General features: G+C 43.9%; 1 protein-coding gene across 1 annotated transcript in view; it reads right to left on the minus strand.

The window, feature by feature from the left end:
• The window catches only part of SMC1A (structural maintenance of chromosomes 1A), a 37,290-nt gene that overhangs the window by 16,102 nt on the left and 112 nt on the right, over window positions 1–21,076 (minus strand). The window contains exons 2-17 of the mRNA XM_068962966.1: window positions 14,360–14,548; window positions 14,136–14,248; window positions 12,841–13,044; window positions 12,509–12,747; window positions 11,693–11,951; window positions 11,470–11,610; window positions 9,472–9,554; window positions 9,110–9,317; window positions 7,760–7,945; window positions 7,487–7,666; window positions 7,241–7,387; window positions 7,004–7,141; window positions 5,910–6,026; window positions 5,705–5,811; window positions 2,580–2,721; window positions 68–213 (exon numbers count right to left, since the gene is read on the minus strand). Of these exons, the coding sequence (XP_068819067.1) occupies window positions 68–213; window positions 2,580–2,721; window positions 5,705–5,811; window positions 5,910–6,026; window positions 7,004–7,141; window positions 7,241–7,387; window positions 7,487–7,666; window positions 7,760–7,945; window positions 9,110–9,317; window positions 9,472–9,554; window positions 11,470–11,610; window positions 11,693–11,951; window positions 12,509–12,747; window positions 12,841–13,044; window positions 14,136–14,248; window positions 14,360–14,548 (2,599 nt within the window). The remainder of the gene's footprint in view (window positions 1–67; window positions 214–2,579; window positions 2,722–5,704; window positions 5,812–5,909; window positions 6,027–7,003; window positions 7,142–7,240; window positions 7,388–7,486; window positions 7,667–7,759; window positions 7,946–9,109; window positions 9,318–9,471; window positions 9,555–11,469; window positions 11,611–11,692; window positions 11,952–12,508; window positions 12,748–12,840; window positions 13,045–14,135; window positions 14,249–14,359; window positions 14,549–21,076) is intronic.

Here is a 21,076-nt window from a genome sequence, read left to right on the forward strand (position 1 = left end):
GAGATCCAAATCCAGCAAGCTGCCCATAATACGTACTTCCCCCAAGCCCAGACCTGCACCCACTCACTTGTTGGCGCCCCCCAGTTTCTTACGAATCTCCTCCATCTCGTGGTTCTTGTCATTCACCTCTGACTTCTTGGCCAGGTGCTGGTTCTTCAGGTCTTGTAGCTGGGCCATGGTCTCATCTATGATCTTCATATGTCTTTGCTCCTCCTGGGCCCAGCAGGGGGAACAGGACAAGAAGTGAAGGCTTTCCCTCCATTCCCACTAGAATGGAATGGAATCTTCTTCCTCTGTGCCCACCCTTTCTACCAGGTGGTTTGTTGGAATCTATCTTTGATGAGCTCTGCTTTTACAAATCCCCATAACTCCTCTGGCTTCCTTTACCTTTTTCCAAATTATTTTGTTGACCTCCCCCCAACCCCAATATACAAACTGCCTGCTGTAGAAATGTTCAAAGTATAAAAAAGTATGAAGTAGGAGGAAAAAAAGAAATTACTTGAAACCCAACCAGGCAGAGGTAACCAATTAACATTTAGCCTATCACCTCCCAATATTACTTACGGACAAGTCTATATAGTTGAGACTAAATTATAATTAAAAGTCTATATTCTGACTTAATGTTATTTAAGCATCTTTTTCACATCAACATTACTGTCACAACCAACAACAACATCAATGTTTTTAAAAAGCATAATACTATATGTTTTCCATGAGTACACATATAAGAGGACTTCCCTTGTGGCTCAGCTGGCAAAGAATCTGCCTGCATTGCAGGAGACCTGGGTTTAATCCCTGGGTTGGGAAGGTCGCTGGAGAAGGGAAGGGTTACCACTCCAGTATTCTGGCCTGGAGAATTCCATGGACTGTATAGTCCATGGGGTCACAAATAGTCAGACATGACTGAGCAACTTTCACTTTAACTTTTCACACATATAAGAATGTAATTACATGACTGAGGGACTTTCACTTTTCACACATATAAGAATGTAATGAATGCCTATAAAGTCTGGAAGAATTCACTCTATATGACACTGGCCCTAGGAAGAGTAAAAGGACTAGGATTGAGAGTGGCCAGTCAATGGGGATTATAATCTTACTTATTATGTTCTGATTTTTAAGGAGAACGTTTTCATTTTGATCTGAAAGTCACAGAAGGGGATATATCTGCAATGCATAAGAAATAATATGCATACAGAGAGTGCAAATGCTAATATGGCAAATAATGACTGATGATCTTGGTGACAAGTAGATGGGAGTTCTTAGTACTATTTTTGCAACTTTCTGCTAAATTTAAAATTATTTCAAAATAAAAAGTCAAAAAGAAATAGATGATTCTTGATCATCTACATGTCTTCCTACTCCTGCCCCAGAATTTTACTTCCCAATCTCTATTTGCATTGAAGATTGCAGTGACACCAAAGAAGACTACTTCAGTCATCAGGGTTTAATGGAGGAAAAAAAAAAACCAAACCATACAACCAACAACCAACAAAGGCAGACATAAAATGATGTACTTAAGCCAAGTGAGAATCAAATCACCTCATGTAGGGATGTTGCAAGGAACTAAAGTTTCACAGCAATTTAGGGAATTCCCTGGTGGTCTAATGGTTGACTCTACACTCCCAATAGCAGGGGGCCTGGGTTTGATTCCTGGCCAGGGAACTAGATCCCAAGTGCCACAACTAAAGATCCTGCATGCCCTAACAAAGACCTGCAGCCAAAGAAATTAAAAAAAAAAAAAAAAGCTCCACAGGAATTTAAAAAGAAGGAGTGTGGGTAAATGAGTTGTCAAATAACCACTGGAACAGGCGTGCTTGACTCAAAGAAACTGAGCCATGGCAGTCAGGCACACTGTGAATAGGAACTCAGTTTCAGCAAAACACCATCACCTGCTCACTGAGTTCATGTGGTTAATTATAAAATTAATTTGGAAGTTTGTCCTGGCTTTTTGGTTAAGTGGTACGTTTGTACATATTTAACATTAAGGATATTTTAAGCTGACATAAATCTTTAAAAGAGGTCAGTATATCACTCAAATTTGAAACTATTAAACTACACAAATACTTACATGAATGTAGCATAATTTGCTTCAATCCTAATTCCCAGGAGACACGGGACAGTTTCCTATATGGAACTATAAATATTTGTCACTCATTATCAACCTGTGTGCACAAAGCTATGCCAGCACTTTGGATCTCCTCAGGTATTAGTGAGTCAGGAGAAATGTATTCTGAAGACTCTCAATGGATGCTGCCATATGGCCTAAGAATGCTGGTCTTGTGCAACATAACATGCTAGTATCCTTTTTTTTTTTAAAACTTGGGTGATGTGGTAAGAAACAAATTACATGTAATTATTGTTTTAATTTGCATTCCTTTGAGTTCTACTAAGGCTCAATTATGGATATGTATTTATGGGTTATCTGAATCTCTCCTTGAACTGTTGATGCCACTCATTTTTCTCCCTATTTAGGTCTTGGTGTTTTTCTTATTTAGAGGAGGGCTTTATAAATTATGGATATTACCTCTTCTAATTTTTTCTCCTAGTTTTTAGTTTTTCATGTTCTCCTTTCTTACCTTCTTGAGCTTTTCTATCTCATTTTCATCTTTTTTCACTGTCTGCTCCCACATGTGTACTTTATCCTGGTCCTCCTTCAGCTGGTTCTTTTCAAAATCCAACTGGATACCCAAACGAGTCTTCTGATTCTCAAATTCCAAACTGTGGGGAGAAAGGAGAACTAGGCCTAAGGCACAGGGACTCAGTTACTGCTGAATATAAGTCACCACTGAGCTCATCCACACAGATCCATATAAAACTGTCCCCTCAAGTTATAGAACTAAGTTCCCTGGCCTAGCTTTGTAGGTATGGCACAAGGCAGAGGAGATTGGGCCAAACTCTATTAAGTTTTTCTTTAAACACTGGAGCCCTCCCCTGATAAGTTCCTAGAAGCAGATATAAAAAGGTCCACCTGAATCCACTAGCTTTGTTAATTTCTATTTATTAAGCTTCTGTGTAGTTTACATACATTACCTCTAATCCTCTAACGAATAGCTCTACAAGTAGGCACTATTATCCTAATCTTACAAAAAAGGAAACTTTCGCCAAGAGGTAAAAGACTTTGCCCAAGGCCACATAGCTAGCAAATGTGAGATCAGATCCCAGTCTATAAACACCAAAACCTGGGATTCTTCTCCTATGGCATCCTTACAATATAATGTGGTAGGATAAGAGGACTGGTATCCCAACTCTGCCATTTACTGGTAGTGAATCTCAGACAAGTTAATTATATCTCTTTACCTGTTTTCTCAACTGAAAAATGGAAATAACAATAGTACTTACCTCAGTTATTGGGAATTAATACGTATAAAGTGTTTAGAACCTTGCCTGGTACACAGTAAGTACTCGATAAATTTTAGTTATCATCACCATCTCCAGGTTGACTGACTATTCAGTTCATGGGCTTTGACTCTTTCCAACTGTCCCCAAACCCCTGCACATACCTCTGCCCCAAGATCCCAGAACTTCTACGAGGGCAGAGATTGGATAGTAAAAAAAAAAAAAAATGGAGAAAACAGATCCCTGGTAGTTCCCTCCTTCCTAACTCTTTAGAAACTAAAAAAGTATGCAACTAGCATACACAGATATTAGCAGGACAGGCAGGGATGACTTCCAACTGCCCCTCCACCCCCCAATATGGTGTGACAGATGTTGCCAGATGTCTTGCTAGCAGCTTAAACCTATTAGTCACTATAATCCAAATAGAATGTAATTAACTCTATAATTTTGAGCTATGCAATTTTAAGTTCAATCTCTTAAGAATGACTCATAAAGCCTTCTGTGATCTGGCCCCTGCTGACCTCTCCAACACCCCCACCTTCCTCCTGACCCCATTTTTCTGCTCCAGACATTCAATACTTAGTTTATAGAACAAAGCATGCTCTCTCACACCTCTGAGCATGCTGTTCTCACTGCTTGGAATTCCATTCTGTGTACTGCCTGGGTGGCTAAATCACTCTATAGGTCTCCAGTTCATCACTCCTTGTTCTGTAAAACCTTTCCTGAGGATTGCGAATAGGTTCTTCGTTTCTATTATACTTTGTTGGGTTCCTCCCTTTTGGATGCAGTTGAGTTAATCATATCCCAGAGTTCATGTAACTTTCATGATCACTGTCTGTATAAGACCTTTCCCTTGTCTCCTTGGGTTCAATCAGATTTCTACTCCTATTATGTTCCCTACAGTAAGCAAATACACCGAAGTGATGTACATTATATACAGATAGGTAGATACATACATATGTATATAACCTTAAAATGCATATACTTGTAAAATGTTGCTTTTAAATTTACACAAATGTACAGTGTTATAAATTTATCCTTGTTACTGCCTGTAAATCTAGTTCCTGTCTGAACAGAGTATTCCATAGTCTGTACAGTCATCACATTTAACTTGTATTTCCCTGCAGTGACAGCTGTCTACATTGCTATCAATGTCCCACTATCACAAAGTACGCCAAGATGAACAACTCTGAATCTGTCTCTTTGAGACCTGGTGGCCAAAACTCTTTGGGATACAGACCCAAGGAGTGGCTTTGCTAAGTCAAAGGACTCATGTAGACTTATTTTCACCAAATGCTGCTAAGTTGTTTTAATTTGCCTTTATCTGATTAGGAATGAGACCGAACATCAACTCATGGTTATTAGCCATTCGAGCTTCTCTTTCCATGAAATGCTAGATATGACTACATCCTGTCCATTCTTCTACTGAGTCTCTAGGTTTTTTTTTTTCTTCTTGTTGATCTACAGTTCCTTGAACATTTTCCTCTGTACTTTCTATCTACCTAAAGTACAGCATTATTCTGAAATTGCTAATCTACTTGTTTATCTCCTCCACTACCCCAAAACTCCCTCAGGACAGGAACAGTCTCTGATTCAATTCTATATCCCTTGAACCTGGCTTGGGGGTAGGAGACCAATGAACTGTTACAATATGGGTGATGGGCTGACTGAAGCCCAGGATTCAAGGGGTGACCTCCTTCAGAGAGACTGTCATGTTCATCTATCTTACCCTCATCTCCCCACTGTTTCCAATACCTAGCATAGGACAACTTGGCACAAGGTTGAACAAATGAATAACTAAAGTGGGAAAGAAAAGAGAAACTTGCTTTGTTCTTACTATTCTTCCAACCTAGAACTTTGGCCCTCCTCTCACTCATCACCTATTAGGATAAGGACAATAATAAAAGCTAGTATCTATTGGGAGTTCCCTGGGTGGTTCTAGTGGTTAGGCTTTCACTGCTGTGGCCTATTATCTACTGCTCTTAGTAGGTGCTAAGTATTATGCTAAATACTTTATAAGGATTAAGCCCAACCTCTGATCTACCTGACAATCTATGAGATAGGTATCATTATTATCCTATCTGACACATAAGGAAACTGGGGCTTAGAGAGGTCATTATCCAAGACAAATGAACCTTGGAGCTGGGCTTTTAATCCAGGTAAACCATGTTTAAAGCTGGCACTCTTAATCCCTATACTGTGACACGTGCTTCCCTGATGTCCCTGTTCTTTAAAGATGACTACAATAAATGTCCATCATTCTAAAAGCTGCTCCTTACGTCATGATGGTATTTGACTCCCCAGATGTCAGGCTAGGGGCTCAAGGATACCTCAATCTCCCCCTTCCACCCAGACTTCCACCTACCGCTTCTTAGCGATTTCATTCTGCCGCTTCACCTTCTCTTCTTCAAACTCCCGGATATTGCGCACACCAATCTCCCGACAAAACTCCTCAAATACCTCATCCTCTACCTGAGGAGAGAAGCAAGGGAGAGAAAAGGCCCTTTGGGTCAGAATGCTGCTTCCAATCCTATTCCTGCCCGTGCTGGGCAGGTACATCCTCTACCAACCTGGTTCATCTTCTCCTTTAAGTCTTTCATTTCCCTCTCTCGGCTCTGGATGATCCTCTTGATATCATTGATTCGAGGCCCAAAGTTGGCTAGCTCACTTTCCAGCTTGGACTTTTCCTGTAAGAAATGGAATTGAGAAGACAAAAGAGACCAGGATCCTTAGAAAAAAAGAGCCACCCTGTGTGTACCAGTCCCATGGACAAAAAGGGCTAACTCTCCACACACTGAGAACCTGACTTAGCACTACTCCACTCAAGGCTGCATCATCTCTCACTTGAACCATCATATGGCTTCCTTCCCTGGCCTCCAGTCTGTCAGGTTCAATCCAAAAGGCTGGGCACACAATAAACAATGTTATTTACAGGTCTACACTTTCCTCATCTGTAACCCCTGGGGCCAGGTGTGTCCTGGAATTTAGACTTCTTGATTTTAGAAAAATGACATACATACTACATATTATATAACACCTCCAGAGTGGTCTGGGGAAGCACCCATAATCAAACACATTAATATAGCTAGAAAAGTACCTCCACTCACAGGGACTGAAATATCTGTAGCTCACTTTCAAAACTCAGAAGAAACTCAAATATTTGCTGAATGAATTAATTAGGTTAATAGCACCTAACATTTATTGAACATTCACTTGGTACAAGCAATCAGTCTAAATACTTCACATGTATTAACTCATTCAATCTGTGCAAGGACCCTATACTTCTACAGATTATTTACAGATTAAGATGAAAAAATGGACACTGAGAGGTTTACAAAAACAAACAAACAGAATGTTCTTTGAGTATCTGTAATACATGCATTTGAAAAAGACATTTCTGGAATATATTTTTCAAAAAACTCTTACAAACCAATATAAAAATGATCAAAGGATTTGAACATTGAGAGGTTTAGTAACTTGCCTAATATCATAGAGCCAAGTCCTAAACCCCTGACTGTCTAACTCTATGCCATCTATTCCTGGTTTCCAGGAACAGACTGGGAGGAGAGAGGGAAGAGGGACAACTTCCCCACCCCTAGAACTGAGCATAGAGCAGGAATATGAGGATGGCCATTGGTGAACAGGGCTGAAAGTCAGGTCCCACCTGCAGATTAAGGGCCAGATGCCGTGTCTTGGTCTGTTCTAGGTCACTCTGTGAGTACTTGAGCCGCATCTGCAGTCCGTGGGCCTGAGACTGCACCTGACGGAGTTCTGCCTCTTTTCGCTTTGCCTTCATCTGCTCCTGAAGTGGATAAGAGGGAAAGGCTAGGTGGTAAGAAGGTGGCCGGCTGGCCTGGGCTTAGGACTCCCATTCCTAGGGACAGCCCTGCCTGTGGCTTACCTTCAGCTCTTCTGTCAACCGCTCCTTTTTCTCTTTCAACTTGTCTACTGCTTTCTCATCCCAGCGTCGGGCCTTGGCCTTCAGGTCACTGGCCCCGCCAGAGATCACCCCTGACTTCTGGAACAGGGTCCCATCCAGTGCCACTGTCTAAATACAGCAGGGAAAAGAGAGGAGGGGAGAGAAGCTGAACAAAGGAATCGCCAATACTAAGCCTATCCAGTTACAATGTGGCAAGGGAATCCATACCTTGTGGCGCTGGTGGCCTCCAAAGGCAATGCGGCGGGCATCCTCCACATTGTCACAGACAAGGGCATTGCCACAAGCATACTGCAGGGCCTTTTTGATGTGAGGTGGCTCATAGCGAATCACATCAATCACCAGCTTTGCCCCCTTCAGCTCCCGGAGTTTCTCATCTGTAGGTTTTACCTGTGAGAAAAAGCTTAGTTAAGTGGCTGAACATGGAGGGCTAGGAGGAGCAGCCCTCTCACACTGCCCTGACCCCATCACCACCAGCCTCACCTCCAGGTAATCAAGAGGCAAGAAGGTCTCAGGCTCCCCACGCTGCTCCTTGATATACTGAATGCAGTCCCGGCCTGTCTTCTCTGAGTCCACAATAATAGCATCCATGTTCTTGCCCAAAACCTTGGTTACTGCAATCTGATACTTCTTTTGTGTGGGCTGGCAGAGGTCAATGAGGCGGCCGTACTAAGGAAAGTCAGAAGAGTGAATGAAGCATGAAGTTTTTGAGAGCTGGCTCAGGAACCCTAACTCCCAGCTTAGAAGGGGGATAGCAGGTCAGAATCTCTATCAGGAGCACAGCTCCCAAACTATGGGAAAAAGGCCTACTCTGGACTTCCCTGGTGGCTCAGATGGTAAAGCGTCTGTCTACAAAGAGGGAGACCCAGGTTTGATCCCTGGGTTGGGAAGATCCCCTGGAGAAGGAAATGGCAATCCACTCCAGGACTGTTGCCTGGAAAATCCCATGGACAGAGGAGCCTGGTAGGCTACAGTCCATGGGGTCGCAAAGAGTCAGACATGACTGAGTGACTTCACTTCACTGGCCCCAAAGCAACAACAACTTCAGGCAGTCATGTCTGAATCCAGAATCATCTTTCTAAACCTCACTTTTACCATTTCACAGACCACTGGCACCACAGGCATTATGCAACTTAATTTGGTTCCACAAATAAAGAGCACAATAAATGCAACGTGCTTGAATCATCCCACATTACATTTATTGTGCATTTTATTTCTATTATTATTACATCAGCTCCACCTCAGATCATCAGGCATTAGATCCTGGAGGTTGGGGACCCTTGATCTACGGAAATGATCAAGAAATATTTGTAGAACCCAATTAAATTGAACCCAGGGATGGAAGTACAGCAATAGAGGGATAATATTCAGGGAATCTGGAAACTCAGGATTTCATTCAAGAGGCCAAAAGAACCGAGTAAATGAGCTGACGGTTATATGCTTAAGGAGCTCACACTAAAGCCTACACAGAGCTATTGATACATCCTGGGAACTAATTCCTGCCCTGTAGCCCCTTCCCTTTCCCAAAGGCCTCTTCACTTTCTCCACATCCCATAAAGGAGTGGACACAAGCAAGACAAAACTTTCAGAAAGATACAACTGGTGCAATGAAAAGAACACAAGGTTAAGAGTAAGAACAAGTTTGGTTTGAAATGCAGTTCTTATACATATAAGCTATGCTGTTTTGAGCAAGTCATTCAACCTCTCTGACCCTGTTTTCCCCAGGTGTAAAAACGGAATTAGCAATCTGTCCTCATGGGGCTGCTGGGAAAATTATCTGACAGTGAGTATGAAAGACAGTGGTCAGGAAATGAATTCCCTTTCCACTCTTACCACAGAACCAGGGTACAGGCGCTTGATGCTTTCCATAATTTCTGCCTTTCGCTGTTGGCGGCTGCTCTCTTGGCGGTCGATGCGGGCATCCCCCAGCTGCTCCATTACCTGGTTCAGCTCCTTATTAATCTCATCAATACGCCGCTTGGCCATCTCCACCTCCTCTGTCAGCTCCCCCTCTAGTTTCTTCTGCTCCTCTAGAGACTGCCTACAAAGTGAGGAAATACTGGGGTTACCCTGGCTGGCCAGAAAATATTCCTGGCCGAGAGGGATGATGAGGGTCCTTCCTGGGGAGGGGCAGGACAGGTAGGGTTCACAAGAACAGGCCTGGAGGTAAGAGGGAATGTTACAAAGCCACATACTTGCTGGTTGTGATGTATTCCTCTAGTTTCTCAATCCGTTTCTGATTCTCTTCAATTTCCCGCAGCTTTTGCTTGATCTTGGCCTGGGAGAGAGACAAAAACACTACATCACCATAGGCTGAGCAAGTTAAGGCCAAGACCATAGAGTCCTGGCTCATCCCCCATATGCCTAATCATTCTAACAGCCTAACAATCACAGACAATCTGTCACTAGTATAAGAGGCCTATTAAAAATCGGATATATAAACAGTGTTCAGTGTGCCTCTGCTAACTGATGGGGCCACCATGGGCCCTATGAGACCCTCTCACAGGTGTTCTACCCAGCCTGGAACATCTTCCTCACCAAGCAGGCAGGCTCAAACCAAGACAAAGTAAAGCTTTCTGGGCCTTTCTGCACTTCTGCTTTATCATCTATAAAATGCAGGTAACTTCCACTTCATAGAATACACATTAAGGGCTTAACATGTATTAGCCACTAATTCTATGTGTGTGTGCACTCAATTGCTCAGTCATGTCCTACTCTTTGCGGCCCCATGGACTCTAGTGTACCAGGCTCCTGTCCATGGAATTTGCCACGCAAGAATACTGGAATGTGTTGCCATTTCCTACTCCAGAGGATCTTTCCGACCCAGGGATTGAATGCTTATCTCCTGAACTGGCAGGTGGATTCTTTACTACTAGCATACCTGGGAAGCCCCTAGCTATTAATTAATGCCTAATACCTTCTTTTAAACATTTAAAACTGCTTAGCAAAACTCCCGGAGAAGGCAATGGCAACCCATTCCAGCACTCTTGCCTGGAAAATCCCATGGACGGAGGAGCCTGGTGGGCTGCAGTCCATGGGGTCGCTAAGAGCTGAACACGACTGAGTGACTTCACTTTCACTTTTCACTTTCATGCATTGGAGAAGGAAATGGCAACCCACTTCAGTATTCTTGCCTGGAGAATCCCAGGGACGGTGGAGCCTTGTGGGCTGCCATCTATGGGGTCGCACAGAGTCGGACATGACTGAAGTAACTTAGCAGCAGCAGCACCACAATGCCTGGAACATTGTAGGCTCTTGGAATATTATAATAACTTTCCACCATTCCTATTATTTTACTATTATTGTTATTAGGAAGGTGGTAAGTGAAATATACTTGAAAGTGTGGGCTTCCGGGACTTCCCTGGTGGTCCAGTGGCTAGGACTCTATCCTTCTACTGCAGGGGGTGCAGATTCAACCCCTGGTCAGAGAACTAAGATTCCACATGCCACAAGGTGCAGCCAAAAAAAAAACAAAAAAGTGTGGGCTACACTGCCCAGGTTCATATCCCAGTTCCGCCAGTTAATAACCTTAGGCAGGGACCTCCCTGGTAGTCCCATGGTTAAGAATTCACCTGCCAATGCAGGGGACAAAGGTTCAATCCCTGGTCCAGAAGATCCCACATGCTGCAGAGCAACTAAGCCTATGTTCCACAACTACTGAGCCAGCTTTCTGGAGCCCAAGAGCCACAGTTACTGAAGCCCGTGGGCCCTAGAGCCTGTGCGCCACAAAAAGAGAAGCCACTGCAATGAGAAGCCTGAGCACTGCAACTAGAGAAAGCCTGCAAGCAGCAACTAAAGACCAGGACAGCCAAAAACAAAACAGACAAATAAATAAATATTTTAAAAGATGACTGCATATATGTAAAAACAGTGCCTAGCACACAGTAAGAGCTTGCCTTTTGTTGTTTAGTCGCTGTGTCCAACTCTTTTGAGATCCCATGGACTGTAGCCCGCCAGGCTCCTCTGTCCATGGAATTTCCCAGGCAAGAATACTAGAATGGGTTGCCATTTCCTTCTCCAGGAGAATGTTCCCAGGGACCAAACCTGTGTCTCCTGCATTGGCAGGCAGATTCTTTACCACTGAGCCACCAGGGAAGCCCCATGTTAGATGTTAACTATGGTCATTACTGTTAAGACTATTGTTACTTCCTTTTCTCTGGACCATCACCCCTAATCTTGTAAGGCATGCCCACCTCTGTCTCTACTTTCTTCCGTTCTTCCAGATCCAGCCGGTCCTGGTCGGCCTTCTGGTCTCGATTAAACTTCTCCAGCTCCTGGGCCAGGGTAGCTGCTCTCTTGCTGGCTTCTTCTTTCAACCGGTGATATTTCTTCACCTGTGTCAGGGACAGGGGTGACCAAATCAGTCCTGTCAGCCTCGCAATCTATTTGCCCATCCCCGCACCCCTCAGAGCTTACCTGATTCTCCTCCAAGGTCAAATCTCTGCCCTGACTCTGACTTTCCTCTTCCATCCGTTCCTCAAACTCCTGCCGAGCTTTCTCCACTGACAGCATCTCCTTTTCCAGCTCATCCATGTCACCTTTACGCTTCTTATAATGCTTCTGAGCATTCTGTAGCGACTTTTTGGCTGCTTCCAGCTTCTTGATTTTGTGGGATGTATTTTCCTTGGCCTTGATGTACTGAGGCCGCTTCTGGTTCAGCTCTGAGTCCTTCTCCCTTTCACCAGAGGGGAGGGGGAACCAATTAGCTCAGTGGGAGAAGGGAGGGTTCCAAGGCTTTTTAATCCAAAGGGGGATTAGGCGCTTCCCTTCCAAGCCTCAGGGAAGTGCCTAAAAGAACAGGGCTGATGCCCCACAGATCCTGTGATGGCTTCAGCCTGGCATTCCAGCCACTCTAGAAGGTAAAGCTACCACCCCTGCCTCAACCTTAGCCAGGCCAGACCTCTCAGTAACAACTCCCAAGAGTACCCTGTGTTCACATAACTGTTCCCCATCTGATCTAACCTTTTCAAATTTCTGTTCTTTGACCTTGAAGCTCCAGTTTTCCTCTTCTAGGAAGGGACTATCAGTCACGAGTGGCTTCCCATCACTTCTTTTTGGCAAAGCCACCACCCTTTTCAAGTTCTCCTTTTCCGAGTACCTATCTACATGGAGTCTGAGTACTTAAATACTATCTGTCTAACATGCAAGTCAAGAAATGTGCCTGATTCTAGCCAAAGCCAAGTCAAGGGGAGGATGCTTTCCACAAGTTGCAGGCTCAGTCCTGCCACTTACTTGATCTCCTTCTCAATCTGCTGTTGTTCCCGCATCATTTTGCCCAGCTCCTTCTTCTTCTCCTTCAGCTCATCCTCTACCTTGTCCATCCGCTTCTTGTCCTTCTCTATTTCCTTGTTCTTAGAGGCCAGTTCTTTGTTGAGCTTCTCGATTTCCACTTCGTTATGATAAAGTTTGAAAAGCTGCAACTGTACCTGAGCTCGCACCACCTCATCCTTCAGGCGCTGGTAGCGGTCAGCCTGTGCAAATAGAGGTGTGGAGACAGGGGTGCATCAGTGAGGCACTGGCTTCATCCTGGCCTCTCAGATCCCAGAGGCAACCTGGCCACCTACCTCTTCTTTTTCTTGTTTGGCCTCCTTCCGTTCAGCTGCAATGTTTTTTTTGCGATGGTAATTAAACTGTGTGTCCTCTTCAGCTTTTACCATTTCCTTTTTTCGCTTGTCATATTCCTGGGCCAGCTCCCCAGAGCGACTGATCTCTTCAAAAAGAGCTGTCCTCTCTTTGGGGTTCTTCATGGCAATAGATTCCACAGCACCCTAGTAAAGGTCAAAACACTCTCCCCACTTAGACCCTACTCAGTTCAGTTCCCCTACCCACTCCATCATTCAGAAAACGTTCACTGATCCCTTCCCCCCACTGGGTGCCACATTTCGCCACTGAGCTTTGAGGACATCCCCTGCCTTTTAATGTACATGGGGAACAGAAGAAACAGAAGCAGAGATAACACCATGTATTATGTGCAGTGACAGCAGGAGTACATAAAAAGAACTAAATGAAGCTTGAGGATAGATGACTGGTAGGAGTATCTATGTGAGAAGGTTTCCCAAAGGTGACAACTGTGTCTGGAAGATGGGGAAAAAACTAAACAAAAAAGTTAAGAGAGACGAGGTTATTCCACATAGAGGAAAATTAGTATTGCAAAGTCTGCAGGCCAAAGAAAGCAGGCAAATGTGGGGAACTGTAAAAAGTTTAATTAGGCTGGAGTGCAGGGCTAGAAGAGTATTGCCAGATGAGGGCAGTGAGGTGAGCAAGAGCCAAAGCAGGGCTGTCTCATGAATGACAGGAGCTGAATTTCATGCTAAGGCAATGGTTCTCAAATTTTAGTGTAAATCATAATAACCTGCAGCTCTTGGAAAAACACACACTGTTGGGCCTCACCCCACTGTCTCTGCCCCTATCGGTCTGGGGTAAGGCCTGAGAATGTGCATTTTAACATGTCCCCAGTTGATGCCAATCTGGAGACTACAATTTGAGAACTGCCATCAGAAGGCAATGAGAAATCACTGAAATGTTTTAAGAGGAAGGAATATTTGTGCTCTCATAAGATGAATTTTAGGGGATGAACAGGAGGGGTTCAGACTGGAGTCAGGAAGCCCAGTGAGGAAGCTGCTACATTAGTTCAGAGAGAGATGAGGAAGCCAGAGATACAGCAAGTCCAGTGGGGATAGGAAAAAAAGTACATAGCCAACAACTGTTTAAAGTGCCCACTTGAAGAGAAGCCACCACAATGAGAAGCCTGCACACCACACAGGCACACACACACAGTAGGTCCCACTTGCCCAATAAGAGAAAAGCCCAAACAGCAACAAACACCCAACACAGTTAAAAAAAAAAAAAAAAAGCCCACCTGGAAGACGAGGAAGTTACGAGCTTTGATAAGTATGCCCAACTTTTCTAATTCCTCACTGTACTCATGTAGCTGGACCACTTTGTTGTTGATCTTGTACTCAGAGGAACCTCCTACAAGACAATGCATGAGTTAGCCAAGGGTCAGGCCTCCCTCTTACCCCAACAAACTAGTCTAGCCACCCCTGTGGATCCAAGGAGAACCTTCTGGCCAGCCTCACCCACCAACAATGACACGGGCAAACGTGCGGTCCTCAGCACCCTCTTCAGAGTAGACCATGCTGACAAAGGCTCGGTTGGCTGCTGGTTTGCCCACAGGAGCTCCGTGGATCAGGTCCCTTAGGGTCTTTACCCGCAGGTTGCTGGTTTTCTCACCCAACACAAAGCTGATGGCATCCATGAGATTTGACTTGCCTAAAGGAGGACATGACAAAGTAGAGGAGGGGAAATAATGGGAGGGGAAAAGGAATAAAAGAAACACTGAGAACAGAAATGTCCTCTAATCACTCAGTGCTTAGACTGTCAGGAGGACAAAATACTGTTTTGCCCCTGTAAAGACTGGGCCTGACCAAAGCCCTGGATCAAAGGCTTAGAAAAATAGCTCCTTTGAAGTTACTACTCACAATAGCCAAAAACTAGAGCCCCATTTAAGGAAATGATATATTCACAAAATAGATCATTCTACAACCTTTTTTTTTTTTTTTTTGCCTTACTGCAAGGCATGTAGGATTTAAGTTCCCCAACCAGGAATTGAACCCACATTCCCTGCATTGGGAACTGCAGGGTCCTAACCACTGGACTGCCAGGGAAGTCCTCTACAACCTTTGATGACATAGGAAGATACCCACAAACAGGAAAAACAAGCATGATACAAAACTCAACATAGTTCAATCTCAACCAAGTTTAAAAACAAACAACAAAAAAACAGGGGATGAGGGAAGGAGGAAAATGCAGAGCTGTTGTTTGACAAGTATAGTCTTTTGCAAGATGAAAAAGTTCAGAAGACTGGTTGCACAAAAATGTGAATATATTTCAGTTCAGTTCAGTCGCTCAGTCGTGTCTGACTCTTTGCGACCCCATGAATTGCAGCACACCAGGCCTCCCTGTCCATCACCAACTCCCGGAGTTCACTCAAACTCATGTCCATCGAGTCGGTGATGCCATCCAGCCATCTCATCCTCTGTCATCCCCATCTTCTCCTGCCCCCAATACCTCCCAGCATCAGTCTTTTCCAATGAGTCAACTCTTCACACAAGGTGGCCAAAGTATTGGGAGTTTCAGCTTTAGCATCAGTCCTTCCAATGAACACCCAGGACTGATCTCCTTGAGGATGGACTGGTTGGATCTCCTTGCAGTCCAAGGGACTCTCAAGAGTCTTCTCCAACACCACAGTTCAAAAGCACCAATTCTTTGGCGCTCAGCCTTCTTTATAGTCCAACTCTCACATCCATACATGACCACTGGAAAAACCATAGCCTTGACTAGACGGACCTTTGTTGGCAAAGTAATATCTCTGCTTTTGAATATGCTATCTAAGTTGGTCATAACCTTCCTTTCAAGGAGTCAGCGTCTTTTAATTTCATGGCTGCAATCACCATCTGCAGTGATTTTGGAGCCCAGAAAAATAAAGTCTGACACTGTTTCCACTGTTTCCCCATCTATTTCCCATGAAGTGATGGGACCAGATGCCATGATCTTCGTTTTCTGAATGTTGAGCTTTAAGCCAACTTTTTCACTCTCCCCTTTCACTTTCATCAAGAGGCTCTTTAAAGCCAAATTTGTCACTCTCCTCATTCACTTTCATCAAGAGGCTCTTTAGTTCCTCTTCACTTTCTGCCATAAAGGTGTTGTCATCTGCATATCTGAGGTTATTGACCTTTCTCTCAGCAATCTTGATTCCAGCTTGTGCTTCTTCCAGTCCAGCGTTTCTCATGATGTACTCTGCATAGAAGTTAAATAAGCAGGGTGACAATATACAGCCTTGATGTACTCCTTTTCCTATTTGGAACCAGTCTGTTGTTCCATGTCCAGTTCTAACTCTTGCTTCCTGATCTGCATATAGGTTTCTCAAGAGGCAGGTCAGGTGGTCTGGTATTCCCATCTCTTGAAGAATTTTCCACAGTGTATTGTGATCCACACAGTCAAAGGCTTTGGCATAGTCAATAAAGCAGAAATAGATGTTTTTCTGGAACTCTCTTGCTTTTTCAATGATCCATCGGATGTTGGCAATTTGATCTCTGGTTCCTCTGCCTTTTCTAAAACCAGCTTGAACATCAGGAAGTTCATGGTTCATGTACTGCTGAAGCCTGGCTTGGAGAATTTTGAGCTTTACTTTACTAGCGTGTGAGATGACTGCAATTGTGCGGTAGTTTGAGCATTCTTTGGCATTGCCTTTCTTTGGGAGTGGAATGAAAACTGACCTTTTCCAGTCCTGTGGCCACTGCTGAGTTTTCCAAATGTGCTGGCATATTGAGTGCAGCATTTTCACAGCATTATCTTTCAGGATTTGAAATAGCTCAACTGGAATTATTTAACACTAGTGAATTGTATACTCAGAAATGGTGAAGATGGTAAATTTTACATTATGTGTATTTTAACATTTTTAAAAAAGCATGTCTTTTTAGTGATACATGAAGTACACAGCATCACTATGAAGTATCTTTCCAAAAATATTCAACCTGAATCTAAACAGACCTTTAGACCTACCCTCCAGTTTATAAGAAATACAGCATCTAGAGAATCATGGTACATGACAGCATGAGGAAATCTTAAGGCAAACACAGAATGTGGAATGTTCTACAAGACAACTAGTTTGGTCTTTTTAAAAAGTCAATGTCTTTTGGAGAGGACGATTCCAGAATATAAGGGATTACTGAGCTTGCTCGGTGGCAGATTCGGTAAAGAATCTGCCTGCAATGCAGGAGACCCGGGTTTGATCCCTGGGTCGGGAAGATCCCTTGTAAAAGGGAATGGCAATCTACTCCAGTATTCTTGCCTGAAAAGTCTATGGACAGAGGAGCCTGGCAGGCTACAGTCCATGGGGTCGCAAAGAGTTAGACATGACTGAGCAACTAACATTTAGCTGACTTTCCTTTCCCTCACCTGGAAAATCTTAAAAACATGACTCAATGGGTAAGCACATAGTTCTCTGTGGGAGTGGCAGTAGCACAGGTGTGACAGGCACAGGTTGTGATCCTGGCTCTGAGAATTAAGTGTGCAGATGATCACAACCTGTTGTGCCTCAGTATTCTCATCTATAAAACAAAGATAACGGTACCTCCCTCCTAGGGTCACTGTGAGAATTTAAATGCAAAATGTCCCAATAAGTAAAGTACTGATACTTGTCACATAGTGCGGGCTCAATAAATGGCAATCCTATTCTATCCAAACCAGGTCTGGACTCTTAGCTTGGTTTCCCTCAACACAGCAGGACTAGCACAACATGCAGATGAGGAGTCAGTCTTTTAGGCAACCCATTTACAACCTTTGGGCTTCTCCCATGCTCTCCAAGGATGACAAGAACATCACATAATCAAAGGCCTCCCTACCTGCAACCATTCAATATTGTAAACATTTTTATAACATGCATTATGATCTGAACAATGATACAATGCTTCAAGGAATGTCTTCTTTGGGGAACTCCACAGGCCAGTGATGAAGATATCAAAATATATACCATGAATTCAAGACAGAATAAAAATTAACATGTACCAGGTGTCTAGAGCAGAAATTCACTGAAGGGAATCAAGGCAAATCTTGTGAGTTGCACACTAAAGAACAGGTAAGGGAGGGCCAGTCAGACCAAGGGGCTTTTTTGGAACACTTGCGCATACAAATTTACCCATGTTGAGGGGACTGAATGCCAAAAGGTGCATCCTGGCTCTTTCCATGGGGGCCACCAAACAAAACCCTAAACAACTGCAATGAAACCCCAAGCATTAGCCATCTAAGAAGATGGGGGGAAGTGGAATGGTTTTGCCTCTCCCCCCAGGGGACACTTGGTAATGTCTAGAGACATTTTTGATTGTCATACCTGAGTCATGGGGGGTGGTGCTACTGTCACCTAGTGGGTAAAAGCTAAGGAAGCCACTAAATATCCTACAATGCACAGGATGGACTCCAAAGCAAAGAATTATCTCACTGGAAATGTCAATAGCGCTACTATAGAGAAACCCTGCTTAATTGAGAGCGAAATCTAGGCAAGTCTCCAGGGAAGGTCATCAGTTAGAGCTACTTCAGCAAGGGCAGTCCCTCAGGCTAGGAAGTGATTTAGCTAGAACACCTCTGAGGTGGAGGAACACAGCAGGATTCCAAATAGATAGCTAATGCAGGCAGACAGGAGGAATCCTTGGTGTATTTAGACAGGGAATTTAGATATGAAATAGAGACTTTACCTGACTACCCTTTCTTCCTTTTTCCTTTTCCCCCCAGTTTTAACAAGATATAACAGTTGAGCTATTTCAAATCCTAAAAGATGATGCTGTTAAAGTGATGCACTCAACATGCCAGCAAATTTGGAAAACTCAGCAGGGGCCACAGGACCGGAAAAAGGTCAGCTTTCATTCCAATCCCGAAGAAAGGCAATGCCAAAGAATGTTCAAACTACCGCGCAATTGCACTCATCTCACACGCTAGTAAAGTAATGCTCAAAATTCTCCAAGCTAGGCTTCAACAGTACATTTACCAAGAACTTTCAGATGTTCAAGCTGGATTTAGAAAAGGCAAAAGGAACCAGAGATCAAATTGCCAACATCTGCTGGATCATAGAAAAAGCAAGAGACTTCCAGAAAAATATCTACTTCTGCTCCACTGACTATGCCAAAGCCGTTGACTGTGTGAATCCCAACAAACTGTGGAAAGCTCTTCAAGAGATAGGAATACCAGACCACCTTATCTGCCTCCCAAGAAATCTGTATGCAGGTCAAGAAGCAACAGAACCAGAAACGGAACAACGGACTGGTTCCAAATTGGGAAAGGAGTATGTCAAGGCTGTATACTGTCACCATGCTTATTCAACTTATATGCAGAGTACATCATGCAAAATACCGGGCTGGATGAAACACAAGCTAGAATCAAGACTGCTCAGAGACATGTCAATAACCTTAGATACACAGATGACACCACCTTTATGGGCGAAAACAAAGAACTAAAGAGCCTCTTGATGAAAGTGAAAGAGAAAAGTGGAAAAAGTTGGCTTAAAACTCAACATTCAAAAAATGAAGATCATGGCATCTGGTCCCATCACTTCATGGCAAATAGATGGGGAAACAATGGAAACAGTGACAGACTTTATTTCGGGGGGCTCCAAAATCACTGCAGATGGTGACTGCAGGATGAAATTAAAACATGCTTGCTCCTTGGAAGTAAAGCTATGACCAACCTAGACAGCATATTAAAAAGTATAGACATTATTTGCCAACGTGTTGTCAAAGCTATGTTTTCTGTTACTAGTGTATGGATATGAGAATCGGACCATAAAGAAAGCTGAGCGCTGAAGAATTGATGATGCTTTTGAACTGTAGTGTTGAAGACTCTTGAGAGTCCCTTGGACTGCAAGGAGATCAAACCAGTCAATCCTAAAGGAGATCAGTCCTGAATATTTACTGGAAGGACTGATGCTGATGCTGAAACTCCAATACTTTGGCCACCTGATACGAAGAGCTGACTCACTGGAAAAGACCCTGACGCTGGGAAAGACTGAAGGCAGGAGAAGGGGACAACAGAGGATGAGATGGTTGGATGGCATCACCGACTTGATGGACATGAGTTTGAGCAAGCTCAGGGAGTTGGTGATGGACAGGTAAGCCTGGCGTGCTGCAGTCCATGGGGTTGCAAAGAGTCAACAGCGACTGAGCGACTGAACTGAACTGACATACAACACTGTATTAGTTTCATGCGTACAATGTGACTCCGTATTTGTATATATTGCAAAATGGCTGCCCCAGTAAGTTAACATCCATCACCTCGCAGTTAATATTTTTTGTGACTTTTTAAAGATCTACTCTTAGCAATTTTGAAATATACAATACAGTATTGTTAACTAATAACCACTCTTCCTAAAGAGGCATCCGAGTCACTTATCACATCATCACTTTATTACATCAATCTAATTTCCTGTACAGCACTTATTACAGCCGAAAAATAACTTATTTTCTCCTTTATTATCGTCTTTCCCCTCGAAATATAAGTTCTCTGAAAGCGTGGCTTATTCTATTCTCCGCTGTTTCCACAGCACCTTGATTGAACAAATCCTTATAAAGCAGTAAACATTTAATAAATTTGACAAGCTAAAGACTTCTGACTTTCGACGGTTTCAGTGGTAGGAAAGGGGCGAATTCGAGGCATCCCCACTTCTCAGTTGAGGATGGGGGAGTTCAAGACCCCAAGCACTACAGAGACTGGAGCACGGAGTTCGAAATTCAAAAGTGCCGCCTTCAGAGAAGAGTTTTTAAAAAAAAAAAAAAAAGAAAGAAAGAAAAAGAAAAAAAAAGGAATTGGAGTGTACCAACGCGAGGCGGGAGGAGGCGCTGGGATGAAGCAGAAGTATACCATTTGGCCCAGAGGCCAGGAGAAGGCCACGAGCTTCCCGGTAGTTAAAACAATGTGTGGGGGCCGGATGCAGCTGCGCCGGCGAGGAATTGCGTGGCCCGCGACTGGAAGCATGCTCCGGACGCGCCACTTCTGGAGGCAGGGGGCAGTGGGCGGGGTAACGTACAGCTCGGCCCGTACCACTCAGGCCGGGACGGGGGTCACGCAAAGAGCGGGCAAGTGACATCTGGGGAAGAGGTTCGAATCAGAGCACCCAAGCGGGAAAAGCGGGTCAGGATCGAACACTTAGAAGGGCAAGGAACCTCCTAGGTTGCAAAGCCTGGGTTGTACTACTCTGCTGCGGATAAGGGGGTCCAGGCTGGGACGTGCGCAGGGCCGCAGCCGGGCTTATCT

Source organism: Capricornis sumatraensis, chromosome X (genome assembly GCF_032405125.1).
Source record: "Capricornis sumatraensis isolate serow.1 chromosome X, serow.2, whole genome shotgun sequence".
In the NCBI taxonomy this organism is placed as follows: Eukaryota; Metazoa; Chordata; class Mammalia; order Artiodactyla; family Bovidae; genus Capricornis; species Capricornis sumatraensis.